Raw genomic sequence first — 13,755 nt, 5'->3', positions numbered from 1 at the left:
CTCAGCTTCTATTTAATTCCTTTCTCGATTTTAGCTTGTGTGGTACAGCGCGAAACAAGGGACGCAAGAAAAACGAGGACAAGCGCTTACTGCCAACTGAAATTTTATTGCCTGGTGCAAGGCGTTATATATAAGAAACAGATGGAAAACGAAATAAAAAATATACATGTAAAAAACAAACAATACAGATGTCCCTGCGTGTCCCTTGTCCTTGACCCTGCATCGTGCTGTACCACACAATCTAAAATGGAAAACCAACTAGCCCAAACCTTCACCCTTCCTTTCTCGAGCAAATATTTTCTAATTTTGGTATTTTTCCTTGCCCATCTTTTGTAGTAGGTAGGTGCCATTCATAAGAGGAGATATGTGACTACTGCGCTTATACTACGAACGTGCTGGGACAACAGCGGCAACAATTTGAGAGACGATAGCGGTCGAAGAAGACGACGAAGCAGCGCTCGAGGCTGACCCGTATTTCGTCGGTTCGCTCAGCTGCAGACGTTTTAGCTTAGCCTCTCGGACATGGCTGACAAAAGCAACCGTAAGACGGTGGGTGTTCGGCTTGACGTCTCGTGCCAGCGGCTAAAAAATGAAGCACTATTGATCGATGTAGTGCGCAGATTTGGCGACGATGCGCAGCTGCATGACTGTAGGATGGGACATCAGCGGGCGCACACCAGGCTGTAAGACCGCTTCTGACGATGCAGCGGTGGTCCTGCCGCTGCGCGCGAAGTCGCAGGCTCGATTGCGGTTCGCAGTGGCCGCATTTTTGTCGTTGCCGTCACAGAGCACGTTTCGCCACTTTTGCACATTTCGCCATTTCGTTATAGAGCGCACTTGGCGTCCGCAAACTATCTCGAGCAGGGCCGGTTAGAGCGATCAACTACAAAAGAGCACTGCGCGAAATTCTGCCCGAGGCGTACTGTTCAGCGTCAGCAGAGACATGTATTGTTAGTTTTATATCAAGAGAACGAAACGTCTTATGTCATTTGGTACCCATCCGCTCAAAAAGAGAGAGAGAGAGAGAAAGGATGAACTCATTATTATTTGATTGTATAGATACTACTTCCGGATAGTGAAGGCTAGAATATCGCATTGCTTCGGTGCGAGCAGGTAATCCCTTCACTGTTTCTTCAGTAGTCACGTAATAAAAAATACCGTGTATGTGTCGTCGTCAAGCACGCAGGCATTGTACAAGCATGCCAATTGGCTCTACTTTCTATAGGAGCCGTCCCCCAGGATGACTAGCCGTCCCCGCACCTATCAGAACAGGGCGCACAAGTTGGCCACCCTGTTCGTGATGACGGCCGGAAGCGCCAATGCCACCCAGTTCTCCACGATGTTTATCGTCTACGGAGGAGGTGAGCCCACTTTGGGAGCTATTTTGCAGGTCAACGTGCCTTAATTGACAAATGGGACCCTACGTGGCAAAACCACGATCTGACTATGTACATATATAGGGCCCACGACGAAGTGAGGGACATCGGAATAATTGTGACCACCTAGGGTTCTTTAACGTGCACCTAGCTAGATCGAAATATAAGAGAATATGTTTTTTTGCATTTAGCCCCCTTAGAAGTGTGACCACCGCCGTGGAGTTCGAACCCGCAACCTCGAACTGAGCAGCACAACACCATAGCCACTCTAAGCTACCACGGCGGGCTTGAGTCAAGGCGGCTGGCACAATCAGGCACTGTGTTGCCAGCAATGCCATTAGCGGTGATAAGTCAGCAGGACCTCTCGATCTTCTTCACGCAGCGCCGTTCCTGCTGGCGTATCTGGCGTTCCTCGGTTGCGTAGCGTTCCCCGTCCTTCGCCTGGAGAGTAACCTGGCGCAGTTCGCCGGAGACGGAAACACGGGCATCTTCACCACAGTTCCGTTCTTCATAGGTGAGCGAAGTTTGCAGCAGGGCAACTATATGTTGGCGCCAAACTGCACCTTCTTAGTTTGAAATTGGTTGTTAATTGTCATAACATTCACACACTTTTGCGTCACCGAATTGTGGCCTTTTTTGGGTCGGAACGACGTTTTTAGCATCCCTTGTGCTGAGCTAAGTGGGGAGCGCATCTCCCGCTTTTTTTTATAAGACGAAACTCGCGCAAGGCATACGTGGTAAAATATGACCAGAAGGGGCGTTAAGTAAACGCACGCTGCTTTGTCTGACGCAGATGTACTGCAGCAGTGAGCTGGCGTATTTTTTATCTGTTACTTAACGCGTATAATCCTATGGAACATGTGGCTTTAGATTGTCCTCCTTAAGCATCTTGTGCCTAATATCCTGAGTACCAGGGCACTTGCTGGTTTTGGCTGCTTTTGAGGACATATTGTGAATGGTTTTATTACGAAACAGTTGTTTTTCACTGCATGTCACCAGCTTTAACGACACCTGAATCCTTTGTCACCACTATTGTTTGTTGGGCGTTTTGCATAGAAATAATAAAAAAAAGCTTCCGGACTCATTAAGCGCTTGTAAACCGTGCGTGCACACTAAACATGCTGCAGGTGTGGGATACTCGATGACCACGTATGCGCTTGCGCACGCGGTAGCCGACACTGTGCCGCTGTCGGACGCCCTGGCGCTGCTCTTGTCCTGGACCAGGTCGTTCGACTGGCATCACGACTGCCCCGGGGGATGGATGACGCGCAACTTTTCTTGCCACGCCATCCGACGAGGCTCGGTAGGCGTCCGTAAATTTTTGTTATTAATGTTTGTTTACCCTTCCTGGCCAGAATTCCTGAACTAAGGTAAAACTTTGCCCGTACATTTGAATGATAAAAGTCAGAAAAAAAGTTCTCACTGGAGTATATATATATATATATATATATATATATATATATATTTGTACAATGAATTGTAGGCTTTTCTCATGAACTGCCAAGAAATCAGTGTTCTACGTAGCATAGGGTTCTTCAGGTTCTTCAGACGTCTCAGTTCGTAGCAATAAAAGTATGATATATGGCCACAGATAGTTTGAAGATAACTTTTGGGGCCAAGCAAGGCAGAATATACACATTAGGCAGCGGGCTCCGACAATACAGCGTCGCATCACGCCCCAGCGTTATGCGACGCATGGAAATTTGTAAAATTTCAGGAAGAGCCATATTTATTTGCGTCACAAAGTCTACAAATATTGCAATCAGCATTGCTGACACTCACATTTGCGAATATAGCTTTGTTTGCCTTTCTCGATGTCAAATCTTTCATGCAAGGCAGCATGTTTCCTGCAGGAATCATTGGACCAGAAGGCGTTAAAACCCCACGACGGTGAATAGTTACATGTGTTGGAAGACAGCGCAAAATATGATGCAAATGGAGGTGTACACAGGGCAAGAGGGCGAGTCTCGCGTGACTCATCATTCTTTTCTGCCCAGTGTACAATTTCTCACAGCGCTGCATCTTCTCGCTGTTTCCATCGCAATTCCATCGCGATAGCATGATGTACCATGATTGGCCGAGTCGTTACACTGAATCAGAGTGACATAACTTAGGGACTAGACTGGGAAAGTAAAAGACTCTCTTCGATTCTCGCAATCTCGCTATTAAGCAAGTGTGCCTTCTGTTAATGACGTAACACCGTGCTAATGCACTTGAATTTGCACGCTGTTAGGTAAACCATGAATTTGTATCGCGTTACCTAGTTTTCGCTCTTCCAAATTCCGCTGCTAAGCACGATGTCGCAGCTTCGATTCCCAACCACGGCGGCCACATTCAGTCGTGACCAGAATGCTTCGGAAGCGCTCGTGAAAGCTCCCCCCCCAACCCCCCACCCCCCCTACGGCCTCTCACATATAGCCTGTATGTACAGCTCTGGAACATTTTCATCCTTCTTGGGGTTATTCAGGACTCGCTTCAAGAAGGCTCTGCTAAACAACCATTCACCGTGTCCTGCTTTACAACCTTTCATGACCTTTCGCCCTCTCCATATATTCAGGATGCGTGCTTATCTAATCGCTGATAGCGATAGCCGCTGATGACGGAGGTTCTTGCATGAGTGAGCGGAACACGCCTCACTCGGTGATCGACGGAAAAGGATGGTCTGCGAAACACACAGCACGGAAGAGTAAGTCAAGTGGCCGAGTATCGAGGACACCGCGTTTGCTTGGCCGAAATGCATCGGAGAAGAAAGCCTATAGTGATTGTGTTGCGGAGACGGAGTCATTGACACATGACTGCGCCAGCGACCACAGACCCTTGTATTATGTACACTAGCATCTTGCCTGACCAGACTAGCTTTGTAGAGCTCACGAAATGGGCACCGGGCCTCTTATGACAAAGTGAAGGGGATATAGGAAGGTCGATGGGGAGGGGATAGAGCTTAGAGGCCAACTGTAACGAAATTTCGGACTGCGTAATAAGCCCATATTCAGATGTGGTAGTTACAGACCAGCCTCTTGGGTACAATTATACGTTTAAAATAAGAGCAGAAAAAAAAAGAATGCTGCTATCCCCGCTCGCCGTAAGTGACGCATGACACAGAACGCTTCGCTCCTCGGCTTGACGTCAGACATTGGGCGCTGCCTGCGGCGCGCTGATAAATATCGGAGGCGACATGCTCGGGTTTACGTCATACTCGCTAACCATGCACCAAGTGCAGACACTAACTGCTTAGTTGCTATTTCAAGGGGCCCTGAAACACTTTTCGAAAGGATCATAGAATGGCCTCACTGTTAAAGTACGTCGTCCCACGAATATCATGCCGCAAATTTTTTTTTCGAATCCTTCAACTGTAAGTTGAGTTATCGCACCGATATCCGGCTTTCTCTCTGTTTTCGTCTCCGCTAGCTAAGGAGGAATTTAAATATATAACCTCATTGCCGCTAACGCGTTGGAAGCTACACAGCGGAGAAGCCAAGAGTTGTTAAAGCCCTCCGGCTAAATGTTGTGTGTCGCGGCGGCGAGAAGGCCAGTCGCGGCACCCCGTGGTGGACAACGCGATACGCAGCACACCGCTGCCATGTGGGAGGCCACGCGCAGCAGATGCAGCTATGCGCAGTGCAAAGATGAAATGGTTTTAGTCATTTCATCTTTTAAATCATTTCATCTTCGCACTGCGCACAGCTGTATCTGCTGTGCGTGGCCTCCCATATATATATCATTTATTTACTTCAAAATTCGCAGTTGTGCATTTCTGAGAATGTTCTCGCGATCACGAAATCAGCCAATAGCGTTGGCCGGCCAACTGCTTTCGATGACGATATAACGGATGCGAGAGAAAGCGTACTGTACCGACTCTTCCGAACCTGCACCAACTCCTCCAGCTGTCAACGCTTTCTTTTAAAATTATAACCAATTTAGCCGAAGTGAAATACGTTTGCTGGTTGCGTTTAGGAAGTGCCGTAAAATCGACAAGTGCCCATTTGCGACGTCTCGTGTGCTTACCCAGATTCCCTGCAAGTTGGCGAGAGAGCGTCTGACGCAGATATACCGCCGAGTAGAGCTCGCAGAGGGCGTTCCGCTGGCCGGCCGAGATGGCGTCAAGCTCGTGCCGGCGTCGTCCTACGTGCAGTCGGGCGTGTGCATCCCGGACTTGGCAGACGCTGCGCCGCCGTACGATTTGTGAGTGTCCCAGTAGCACGCATTCTTTGCGCTTTAGACACGGAACGTGCGGCGCTGAAAGTTTGAGCATTTAAATATTCATGCGTGGGAAAATTCGGCTCTTTGGCGATTAATGAAAAATAAATTTATTAGGTAAAGAAGCCTCTTCGCAGCAGTCATCAGAATGCAACTAAATTTGTTTCGAATGTGATGAGTTTTATTCAGCACAATTAAGGCGGTTATGGGATATGCGCCTGATGTCATTGAGATCGCCATATTGTAGCACATAAAGCACGGTGAAAAACTGTTCATCATCTAGATCCGCTTATCACAAGCAGCAGAGTGGAAACTGTGAATGGAACAATAAAATGGCGTACATGATGTCAGGTGAATACTCCATAATTTGTGCGCTGTGCAGAGATGATAAGAACTAAAGCTTCGTCGTAATATTGTTTTCTGGGCAGACAGGCGTTGGCCGCTATTGCAGTAACGCATATTCCGGACTAAAATCTACGGGAGAGTGTGTAGGAGGCTACACTCGGATACAACTCGAGTCTGCAGTGAAGCCCCGCTCACGCCCTCGTAACCGCCAGCCACTGTTCCTCCGCGAGGCTGCAAATAGTTCGTACTTGAACTTTCCTTGTTACGTAAATAAGACGGTAACCATAAAAAATAATATTATAAGCGCGCAATCTTGTACGTTCTCACTCGTCTATTATAGCGGAATGGTGAAAGCCTAATTCTTTATTGAACTGAAATAAGTGCTTGCTTCGCTGCGACTATTTATTGTCAAGTTTCACTTCAGTTGGCAGTGAAGTTTCATGAGTAAAACGGGCGCGGCAGTGAAATGAACTGCACTGCGGACTTTTGAAGAGTAAAATGCTCAGACTCCATACACTCTGTCCATGTCTACTGCATACCTCATCGCTTCCGCCGATGAAAATACTCTCCAAGAACACCAGACGCTCCGGAGGTATTAAGTACGCAACGCCGTTTTGAAATCGTCGCATTACGACGATTTTGTCTGCTTCTGTGATTGGCTGGCGGAGTAACAACGTGGCGTGGTCCGTGTGCCTTGGTTGCCAACTGCTGTTTTTTAAAGTTGTATCCTGCTATAGTTAGTAAGACATTTTTTGTGAGCTTAAACTCACTAGGGACGAGACACCGAGGTAAGAGATGAGGTAGAAGGAGGCGTTCGTCCTGTCTTTTTCTACCTCGGTCTCTCATCCCTAGCGCAGTTTAAGTTCACAAAAAATATCATCTACGGCCTGTACAAGTTTAAAAGATGGAATTCTGCGGTGCGCGGACTATCATGGGAGCGGTCTATACACGATATTATTCTTGAAGGTCAAGCTCGAACTGTACCTATTTTTTTTCAGCGTTAAGACAAAGCAATATCAGCCGCGCAGTGATCGTCGCTGCGCGCGCGCAGCATGTCTAGCCCATATTGGCAGCTCCTCATATGCAAGCGAATGCGGCTCACAATACGTAAACGGTTGCTTTTGAGTGCTTAGACTTGCGAGCACACGAGCGAAACCTAGCTGCAACATGTGTCACGCATTTATACGCAACTCCATAGATGCGTAAAAAAAAGCAGTTGCGATAGCACCGAAAAGACGTTAGCGTCTACACGTCATCATTCAAGTTCAGTGTCGTAGAGCTTAAAATTGAATTCTGGGGTCTTACGTGCCAAAACCACGATATGCATTATGATGCACTCTGTATTAATTTTGACCACCTGGGGTTCTTTAACGTGCATCTACAATGTACGGTATGCAGGCGTTTTTTTTTGTATTTCTCCCCCAATCGAAATGCGGCCGCCGCGGCCGGAATTTGATCCCGCGACTGCGTGCTTAACGGCGCAATGCCAAAGCCACCAAGAAACCTTAGCGGCTCGTCGAACCTTTGTCGAGCTGTTCAGTGTCGTCGAGCGGACTATATATCTGGAAAAAGCTTTTTATTTTAGGCCCGAATTGGCCCCCTGCAGGCTATACAGCTTCTCGCGTTCTATAGCCGGTCTATATAGTCTGGGAAATGCTGTGATTACGCCCTCAAGCTTGTAAGCCGTGCAGTGAGGTCGGTGTCGTCCCTACCATGCAACCTTCGCCGTGTATCTGTACTCCCCGATAGAACTGCCTTCTGTGCAGCCGCCGACACTCGATATGGGAGCAGTCCTCGTCCGACATGACACGAACTGAGCCCGTCTTCGCCATCGCCGCCATATGGCTGCTGGTGTTCGCGATCGCTCACAGGGGCCTCCTCAAGCTCAAGACGGTAAGCATCGCTTTGCGGGTTCCTTTATTGGTCAATTGATTCAACTGCTACCTAAGTTAACAATTGCCTGCTATCCGGCAGAGGACCATGGTATTGCCGTGTCACGGTGCTAAGATCTCCGTAGTGGAGGTGAAAGTGAGGTGCTCGTGCACGTAGTGCGGAAAGGCAGAGGACGACGCCTTTCCGTTCCACCTTATCGTTCACCTTTACCTCAGCCCAGCGATGTACTACTCCATCCGCTTTGACGGATATATATATATATATATACTTAAAGACAGCCTTTCTTTATCGATACGATATGAAATGAGTGATGGCTATACGGTCGTTGCACAAATGTCTGTGACTTCGGTTGTTCCACGCACGCACAGCCTGCTTGCGGTTGTAGCTCGAAGGCGAGAAAGGCTTGAGAAACCAGCGTGTGGGTTCGCGGTCGGTTCTCTCTCGCCCATCGTGTTTTTTGGAGCCTTTTGACGAACGCTGTGCGTCTGCTTTGAAAGCCTAGATAATCAGAGCCGTGCGATTTGCAGTGCTTCTACGCTTTCGTTCTCCTGCAACTGGTGTCCACGCTGATGCTGCTGGTCCGGGCTTCAACGCTGGCCGGCGCTACCCGAGGGCTACGCGCACTGATGCTCTCCAACTGGAGCTCCGTGACCAACTTGGAGGTGTCGAGTTTGCGCTTAATGCCTGTTCTTTCTGTGCGCCATCCGTGCAGTTAACCGGTTTTAATTTTCAAGCGAAGCTTGTATTGGGGATCACAAGTGGCGTTGTCGTAATCACGCAAAAACCTAGTTGCTCCCAGACAGGGACAACAGGCCAAGGCGCCATCCCGTCTGAATAAACGTTTTGTCGTCATCATGAATAGCAATAAATGATATGCAAGATGCGTAAACAGCCTTTCCAACACATCCAGCATGTCATAAACTGGCTGCTAGCGATTCTAGCTTGAGGTTCGTCGTCTTGATAAGGTCGAACTAACACCCATAGTACTCGTCGTAGAGGGCTAATTATATAGATACGCGGACAGCTGTCATCTTAAGCATCGTTCAGTTCTGAAGAAGGTGGCAAAAGTAACAGCTTCGCGAAGACAGTATCGAAGTAAAAAAATGGCGTTGACTATTAGTTGTCATAACAAGATGGCGGCTGAGCGGAAGGCTTGAAAACTCGGCGGTAAGGTCGTCTGCTCACAGGAAAACGTATAGTCATGCCTTCTTATAATTTTAATCTAAGCTACGCTGTGCTTTCCTTAGGGTCATACACGATAAGTGGTAAAACTATAGTCGGTGACAACCTAAAAATTGCAGCCAAGCTCCACCCACAAAAACGCAGTGCATCTATCCTTCAGATATGAAAGAACGCCGAGCTAGGAGTTCACTCACAATTACACCCACTGAGCAACCCATAAGTTTCGCTTGTTTCCCCGACATCGAGCGTTATTTCGTGTGTAGTCGTACAGATCTGTCTTTGTGTCACTGGTTTCAGGATGAAACATGAACGTCTAGGGAAATTTTACGAGGGTTCCTAAAATCGCTGCTCAGCTAAAGTCAACAGTTTAGCTGGACACAGCTAGCTTTTATTTTCCAATTTGCTTAGCACTTACATTAGCAGAACAAAGCCGTTAAGCTGTGATCGGACTTCATCTGGCACGGTTCCCTTTCAGAGATGATGAGCAGGCGCTGTGCGTTTTTTGTGGGTGGAGCTCGTTTGTAATTCTTAGGTTGTCACAGGCTACAGTGATAATATGCGCTCTTGTTAGGTTGTTCTTCTCAACGTGAGGTGGCGTCAAGGTGCGGAGACGCCTTTCAGAAGGTTCTATACATGGAGGAAGGAAAAAAGATAAGAGGGAGCAAACCGCAACGCGATTGAAATCAACTTGGTGGCCCGACACGTGATCGCACATCAAAGTGCGCGGTTGGTTTTAGTGTTCCCGCTCTGCAGGCAGAGTCATGGCAGGGCAGCCGAACAAACGCGCACCGATTAAAAATTACTGGCTTTTCTACTGGGAACCAAACGCTTCAGGAAATCTTGATTCTTTGATCTCGACGCAAGAGGTCACGTGTTGGACCACCACTGTAGCTTCACGGAGCGTTCGCTTGCCAAGGCTGGCTGCGTGACGTAATGCTACCTCCTATATTTTTCCTTCCTCCATGGTTTCTATAGTCAGTGACAACCGAAGAATAGAAAAGTAATACGCATGCTGCCCACCTGAAGCACGATATGCATATATGCGCCAGCCAATTGGGATCGCTCATTTTTGTAACTTCAGGTGGCGTGCTTTGCGTGCTTAAAACGGCTGATTTATCCGTACAGAGTTGTCTTTGTGTCACTGGTTTTGACTTTAAGCCTGAATGTGTTGGCAAATTTTGTGCGTCATCCTGACCTCAATGCTCAACCAAAAGTAACATTTTAGGTTGAACCAACGTTCTTTTATTTTTAATTAGCCTAGTATTTACAGTAGCAGAGCAAAGTCGTTCAGTTGTGAGCGCACTCCAGCTGGCTCGGCTCTCCTTCAGAGGTGAAAAGCAGGCGCATATTGGAACACACTGTAGGTGTGTGGAGAAGCGCACTTGCAGGATTTGAATATCGCCTAACGGGAGGCGTGTTCGCGCCGTCGGCGTGGACTCCGGGTTGGCGCAGGTGGCATCTGGGTGGCAGACGTTGGTGGATTTCACCTGATAACAGCGCGAACTACAATTTTATTTCGTCACAAGGGCCAAAGCACGAGAAAGATAATGAAGACACTGTGTATTGAAACTGGGACGAGTGTACCAGCAAGCCGTCACTTGCTCTTCTCGGAAACAATTTCGGTTTCTAAAGGAGAACATGTCCTTCGGCTACAGTCTACCGGCTTTCTCGCTTTCTGTACCATATGTTAGTTAAATATCTGAGTTTCGTTAGTTAGCCTAAGAGTTTAGTTTCGTGCTTTCGTTGCACCCGGTGGGTCCTTCTCGCATGTATGGTTTTAATGAGGGCAGGATGTTCAGTATACTTGACATTTTCATTCGAATGCGCTGTTACTTCCCATTACTTGTTTTCTCCCACCAAAGGCCGCAGGTCCGACTCCTACCAAAGATCGTGGGTTCGATTGATCTAAGTAAATATCTTAATTATTGGAGCCTAAAGTTTGCCTTAATTAACACCAAAGGTAGTGGGCTCGACTGTCGACCTTCACGATGTCAAGTGAAAACCAACTTGGAGATATGGCCGGTTCTCCCATATCGCCATGTTAGGTCATGGATTCGAGTGCCTTAACCAACTTCGCCTTAATCACCGCCGCAGGTCGCAGGTTCGTCTCCCGCGATAGGTCGAGGGTTCGACTCCGTATGAATTTAGCTGCCATAATGCCGGACATCGGATTTTTGGATCCACGAGCCATCTAAGGCTTTCGACTTAATACATTTATGTTGTACATTTATGTTGGGTTAAGCGTCGGGTTAATTGAGGAGAGCTCGATCTGTGCAAGTCAGGCCACCGGAATAACCGCCCAGCGCGGTCGACCGGTTCATCAAAATTGACTAGTTTGACGAAATCAATCACCCACTTTTCTCGTAAATAACCGGCATAACGAGAACCGTAGCGATAAACGTTTCGCCCATTCTACCGCAGATGTGGTCTCACGCCCTGTACGTGTCGTTGGAGAGCGTAGGCGTCACTGGGACCATCTACATGGGCATCGAACGACTGAACTGCTTCGGGAACAGACTCCAAGAGTGAGAAGGCGTACAATATATTATTGCGCTTGCGGCTGGAAATGTACGCGAAGAATACCAAGCTGGTACGCGCAGGCCTATATTGTAGTTGACACTCGCTTGCTTGCTCCTATATTTTATGAATCTCTTAAGAGCAACAATGATGAAGAAATGTGTTACGACCAGGCGGAAAACAGCCGCCATAATGAAATACAGGTGCAGCAAAATGGTACATCGCGTAAAAATATTACATACATACATACATACATACATACATACATACATACATACATACATACATACATACATACATACATACATACATACATACATACATACATACATACATACATACATACATACATACATACATACATACATACATACATACATACATACATACATACATACATACATACATACATACATACATACATACATACATACATACATACATACATACATACATACATACATACATACATACATACATACATACATACATACATACATACATACATACATACATACATACATACATACATACATACATACATACATACATACATACATACATACATACATACATACATACATACATACATACATACATACATACATACATCAGCGTTCCTGGCACCTGCATTTCCTGGAATTATATAAAGTTTCCTTTTCAACTCGTTGCAGAAATACCTCCATGCTCCACCTGAACGATTTAAAATAGCTGTCATGAACCTGTACGATTCCACTTGATAAAGACTGGCGTCCGGCTGAATATATAACCTATAATTACAAATTCAAACAAGTTGGCCTTTACATTTTTGTTGTGTCATCGCCCAAGGACGTCGCGACGAATGGCTATTTGCAGAAACGTGTCGTATTAAAAAAATGCTTACACTAGCTGTACTCCCGCATTGTGCGGAGGGTGCGTTTTATCGGCACGTCCACGCGTCTTCTCCCATCACAGGGACGTGATGTTCGTCCTGGTGGCGGACACGGCGAGCAAGGGCCTCGGCACGGTCGTCTCGTTCCTATTCCTGGGCCACTTGTCGCACACGACGGGCATCGGCGTGCACATGCTAATCGACGCAGGTGCGCGGTCGTTGTCAGGGCGACGCCCTCGTGCATTCCGCTTTCGCATCATGTACTGCGGGTAGGACAAAGAGGGATTGACGAAAAGAATCGGCAGACCTCAAGGGGCCACACGACGAGTTCTCTTCAAAACTGAGGACAAACTGAAGCGAGTGCTCTAGGCAATTGTACGAAGATCATCCCCGAAGGAAAAAAGAAAGAGGGCTTAATAGAGAGTTTTAGCTAGTTCGTACATGTATTACCGCTTGCGGAATCCCGGATGACAGGAAAGCAACGTGAAGATATTACTGCAATGATTTGCGGTATTCTAGGTAAATGGTGGTGTAAAGCGTTGACAGTGACATAATCGTTAACGTGCAGTCCTTTTATGATTTTCCTGCGACGAGGAAACTCACGCGACAGAAAAAAATTTCGGAAGCATTGAGATTGGGCAAAACGTCACAAGATGTCGCTACCAGCTTCGCTACCGTAGTGACGTACAGGGGACCGGTAATCCCTGAACGATAAGAAGCTTATGAACAAGCTAAAGCTCTCTGATAAAACAACAACAACAGGAGATATAAAGAGTGCAATGTTTACCTTCCAATGTTTACCTTGTGTTGTCACGATGCCCTGCCTCACTGCCCCAGTCTTACTTTTTCATCTTTCTTCGGTGCACTTGTGGAAACCCTTCAAGGTTGCCGTCTGACAAAGGTGCCCTGTAGTGGCAAAAGAGCGATTGCAGGGCGGGTGGACTGCGTTAACAACCGCCACTTCCCCGTTTGCTATAAGACCAGGGGGGGGAGGGTGCACGGGGGCGCGACCTTTCGCTCGGAAGTGACTCAAGAGTCACCAACAATTGCTAATGCCTACGGGTTGTCTCGTCCTGGTCTATGACGTCGTAGGTTGGACATGAGAGAAATGGGCCTCTAAAGCTTCAGGTGAGAGTGAAGGATCTTTTATGCAAGATTGTGGGCCAACCTACTGCATACAGCGGAGCATTTGGCTTGCGTGTCTTGCGTGTTCGTAACAGCGATGTCTACAGATCGCGAACGTTCTCCAACAGTGTTCAAGGAGTGTTGATGTGCCCGTTAGAGATTCCTGCGAAAATTAGCTCACTTAATGCGCCTTGACAAGCTCCAACGACTTCTATGAGATGAACACAATGTAGTGTTCACTACAGTATA

The 13,755-nt window shown here is 47.3% G+C and overlaps 2 protein-coding genes across 2 annotated transcripts; both read left to right on the top strand.

The window, feature by feature from the left end:
- Window positions 1-226: 226 nt before the first annotated feature.
- On the top strand, window positions 227-2,740 carry LOC142590736 (sodium-dependent acetylcholine transporter-like). The gene is made up of 5 exons (XM_075703165.1): window positions 227-549; window positions 1,226-1,361; window positions 1,759-1,890; window positions 2,504-2,679; window positions 2,732-2,740. Exons 1-5 carry the CDS (start codon window positions 523-525, stop codon window positions 2,738-2,740), a joined length of 480 nt encoding a protein of 159 aa, XP_075559280.1. The 5' UTR covers window positions 227-522.
- A 4,981-nt stretch (window positions 2,741-7,721) lies between these two features.
- Window positions 7,722-12,654, top strand: LOC142590827 (uncharacterized). Its single transcript, XM_075703230.1, has 3 exons — window positions 7,722-7,811; window positions 11,415-11,518; window positions 12,465-12,654. Exons 1-3 carry the CDS (start codon window positions 7,722-7,724, stop codon window positions 12,652-12,654), a joined length of 384 nt encoding a protein of 127 aa, XP_075559345.1.
- The last annotated feature ends 1,101 nt before the right edge of the window (window positions 12,655-13,755 follow it).

Source organism: Dermacentor variabilis, chromosome 8 (genome assembly GCF_050947875.1).
Source record: "Dermacentor variabilis isolate Ectoservices chromosome 8, ASM5094787v1, whole genome shotgun sequence".
Classification (NCBI taxonomy): domain Eukaryota; kingdom Metazoa; phylum Arthropoda; class Arachnida; order Ixodida; family Ixodidae; genus Dermacentor; species Dermacentor variabilis.
Note: the sequence above shows the minus strand (reverse complement) of the source record. Positions and strands in the feature narration are given on the sequence as shown.

Excerpts from the sequence above, each read along its gene's own strand:
- LOC142590736 (XM_075703165.1), top strand. The coding sequence starts at position 523 with ATGGCTGACAAAAGCAACCGTAAGACG. Across the intron at positions 550-1,225 it reads ACAAAAGCAACCGTAAGACG|GAGCCGTCCCCCAGGATGAC; the intron begins GTGGGTGTTCGG and ends TACTTTCTATAG. Across the intron at positions 1,891-2,503 it reads CACAGTTCCGTTCTTCATAG|GTGTGGGATACTCGATGACC; the intron begins GTGAGCGAAGTT and ends AACATGCTGCAG.
- LOC142590827 (XM_075703230.1), top strand. The coding sequence starts at position 7,722 with ATGACACGAACTGAGCCCGTCTTCGCCATCGCCGCCATATGGCTGCTG. Across the intron at positions 7,812-11,414 it reads GCCTCCTCAAGCTCAAGACG|ATGTGGTCTCACGCCCTGTA; the intron begins GTAAGCATCGCT and ends ATTCTACCGCAG. Across the intron at positions 11,519-12,464 it reads TTCGGGAACAGACTCCAAGA|GGACGTGATGTTCGTCCTGG; the intron begins GTGAGAAGGCGT and ends CTCCCATCACAG.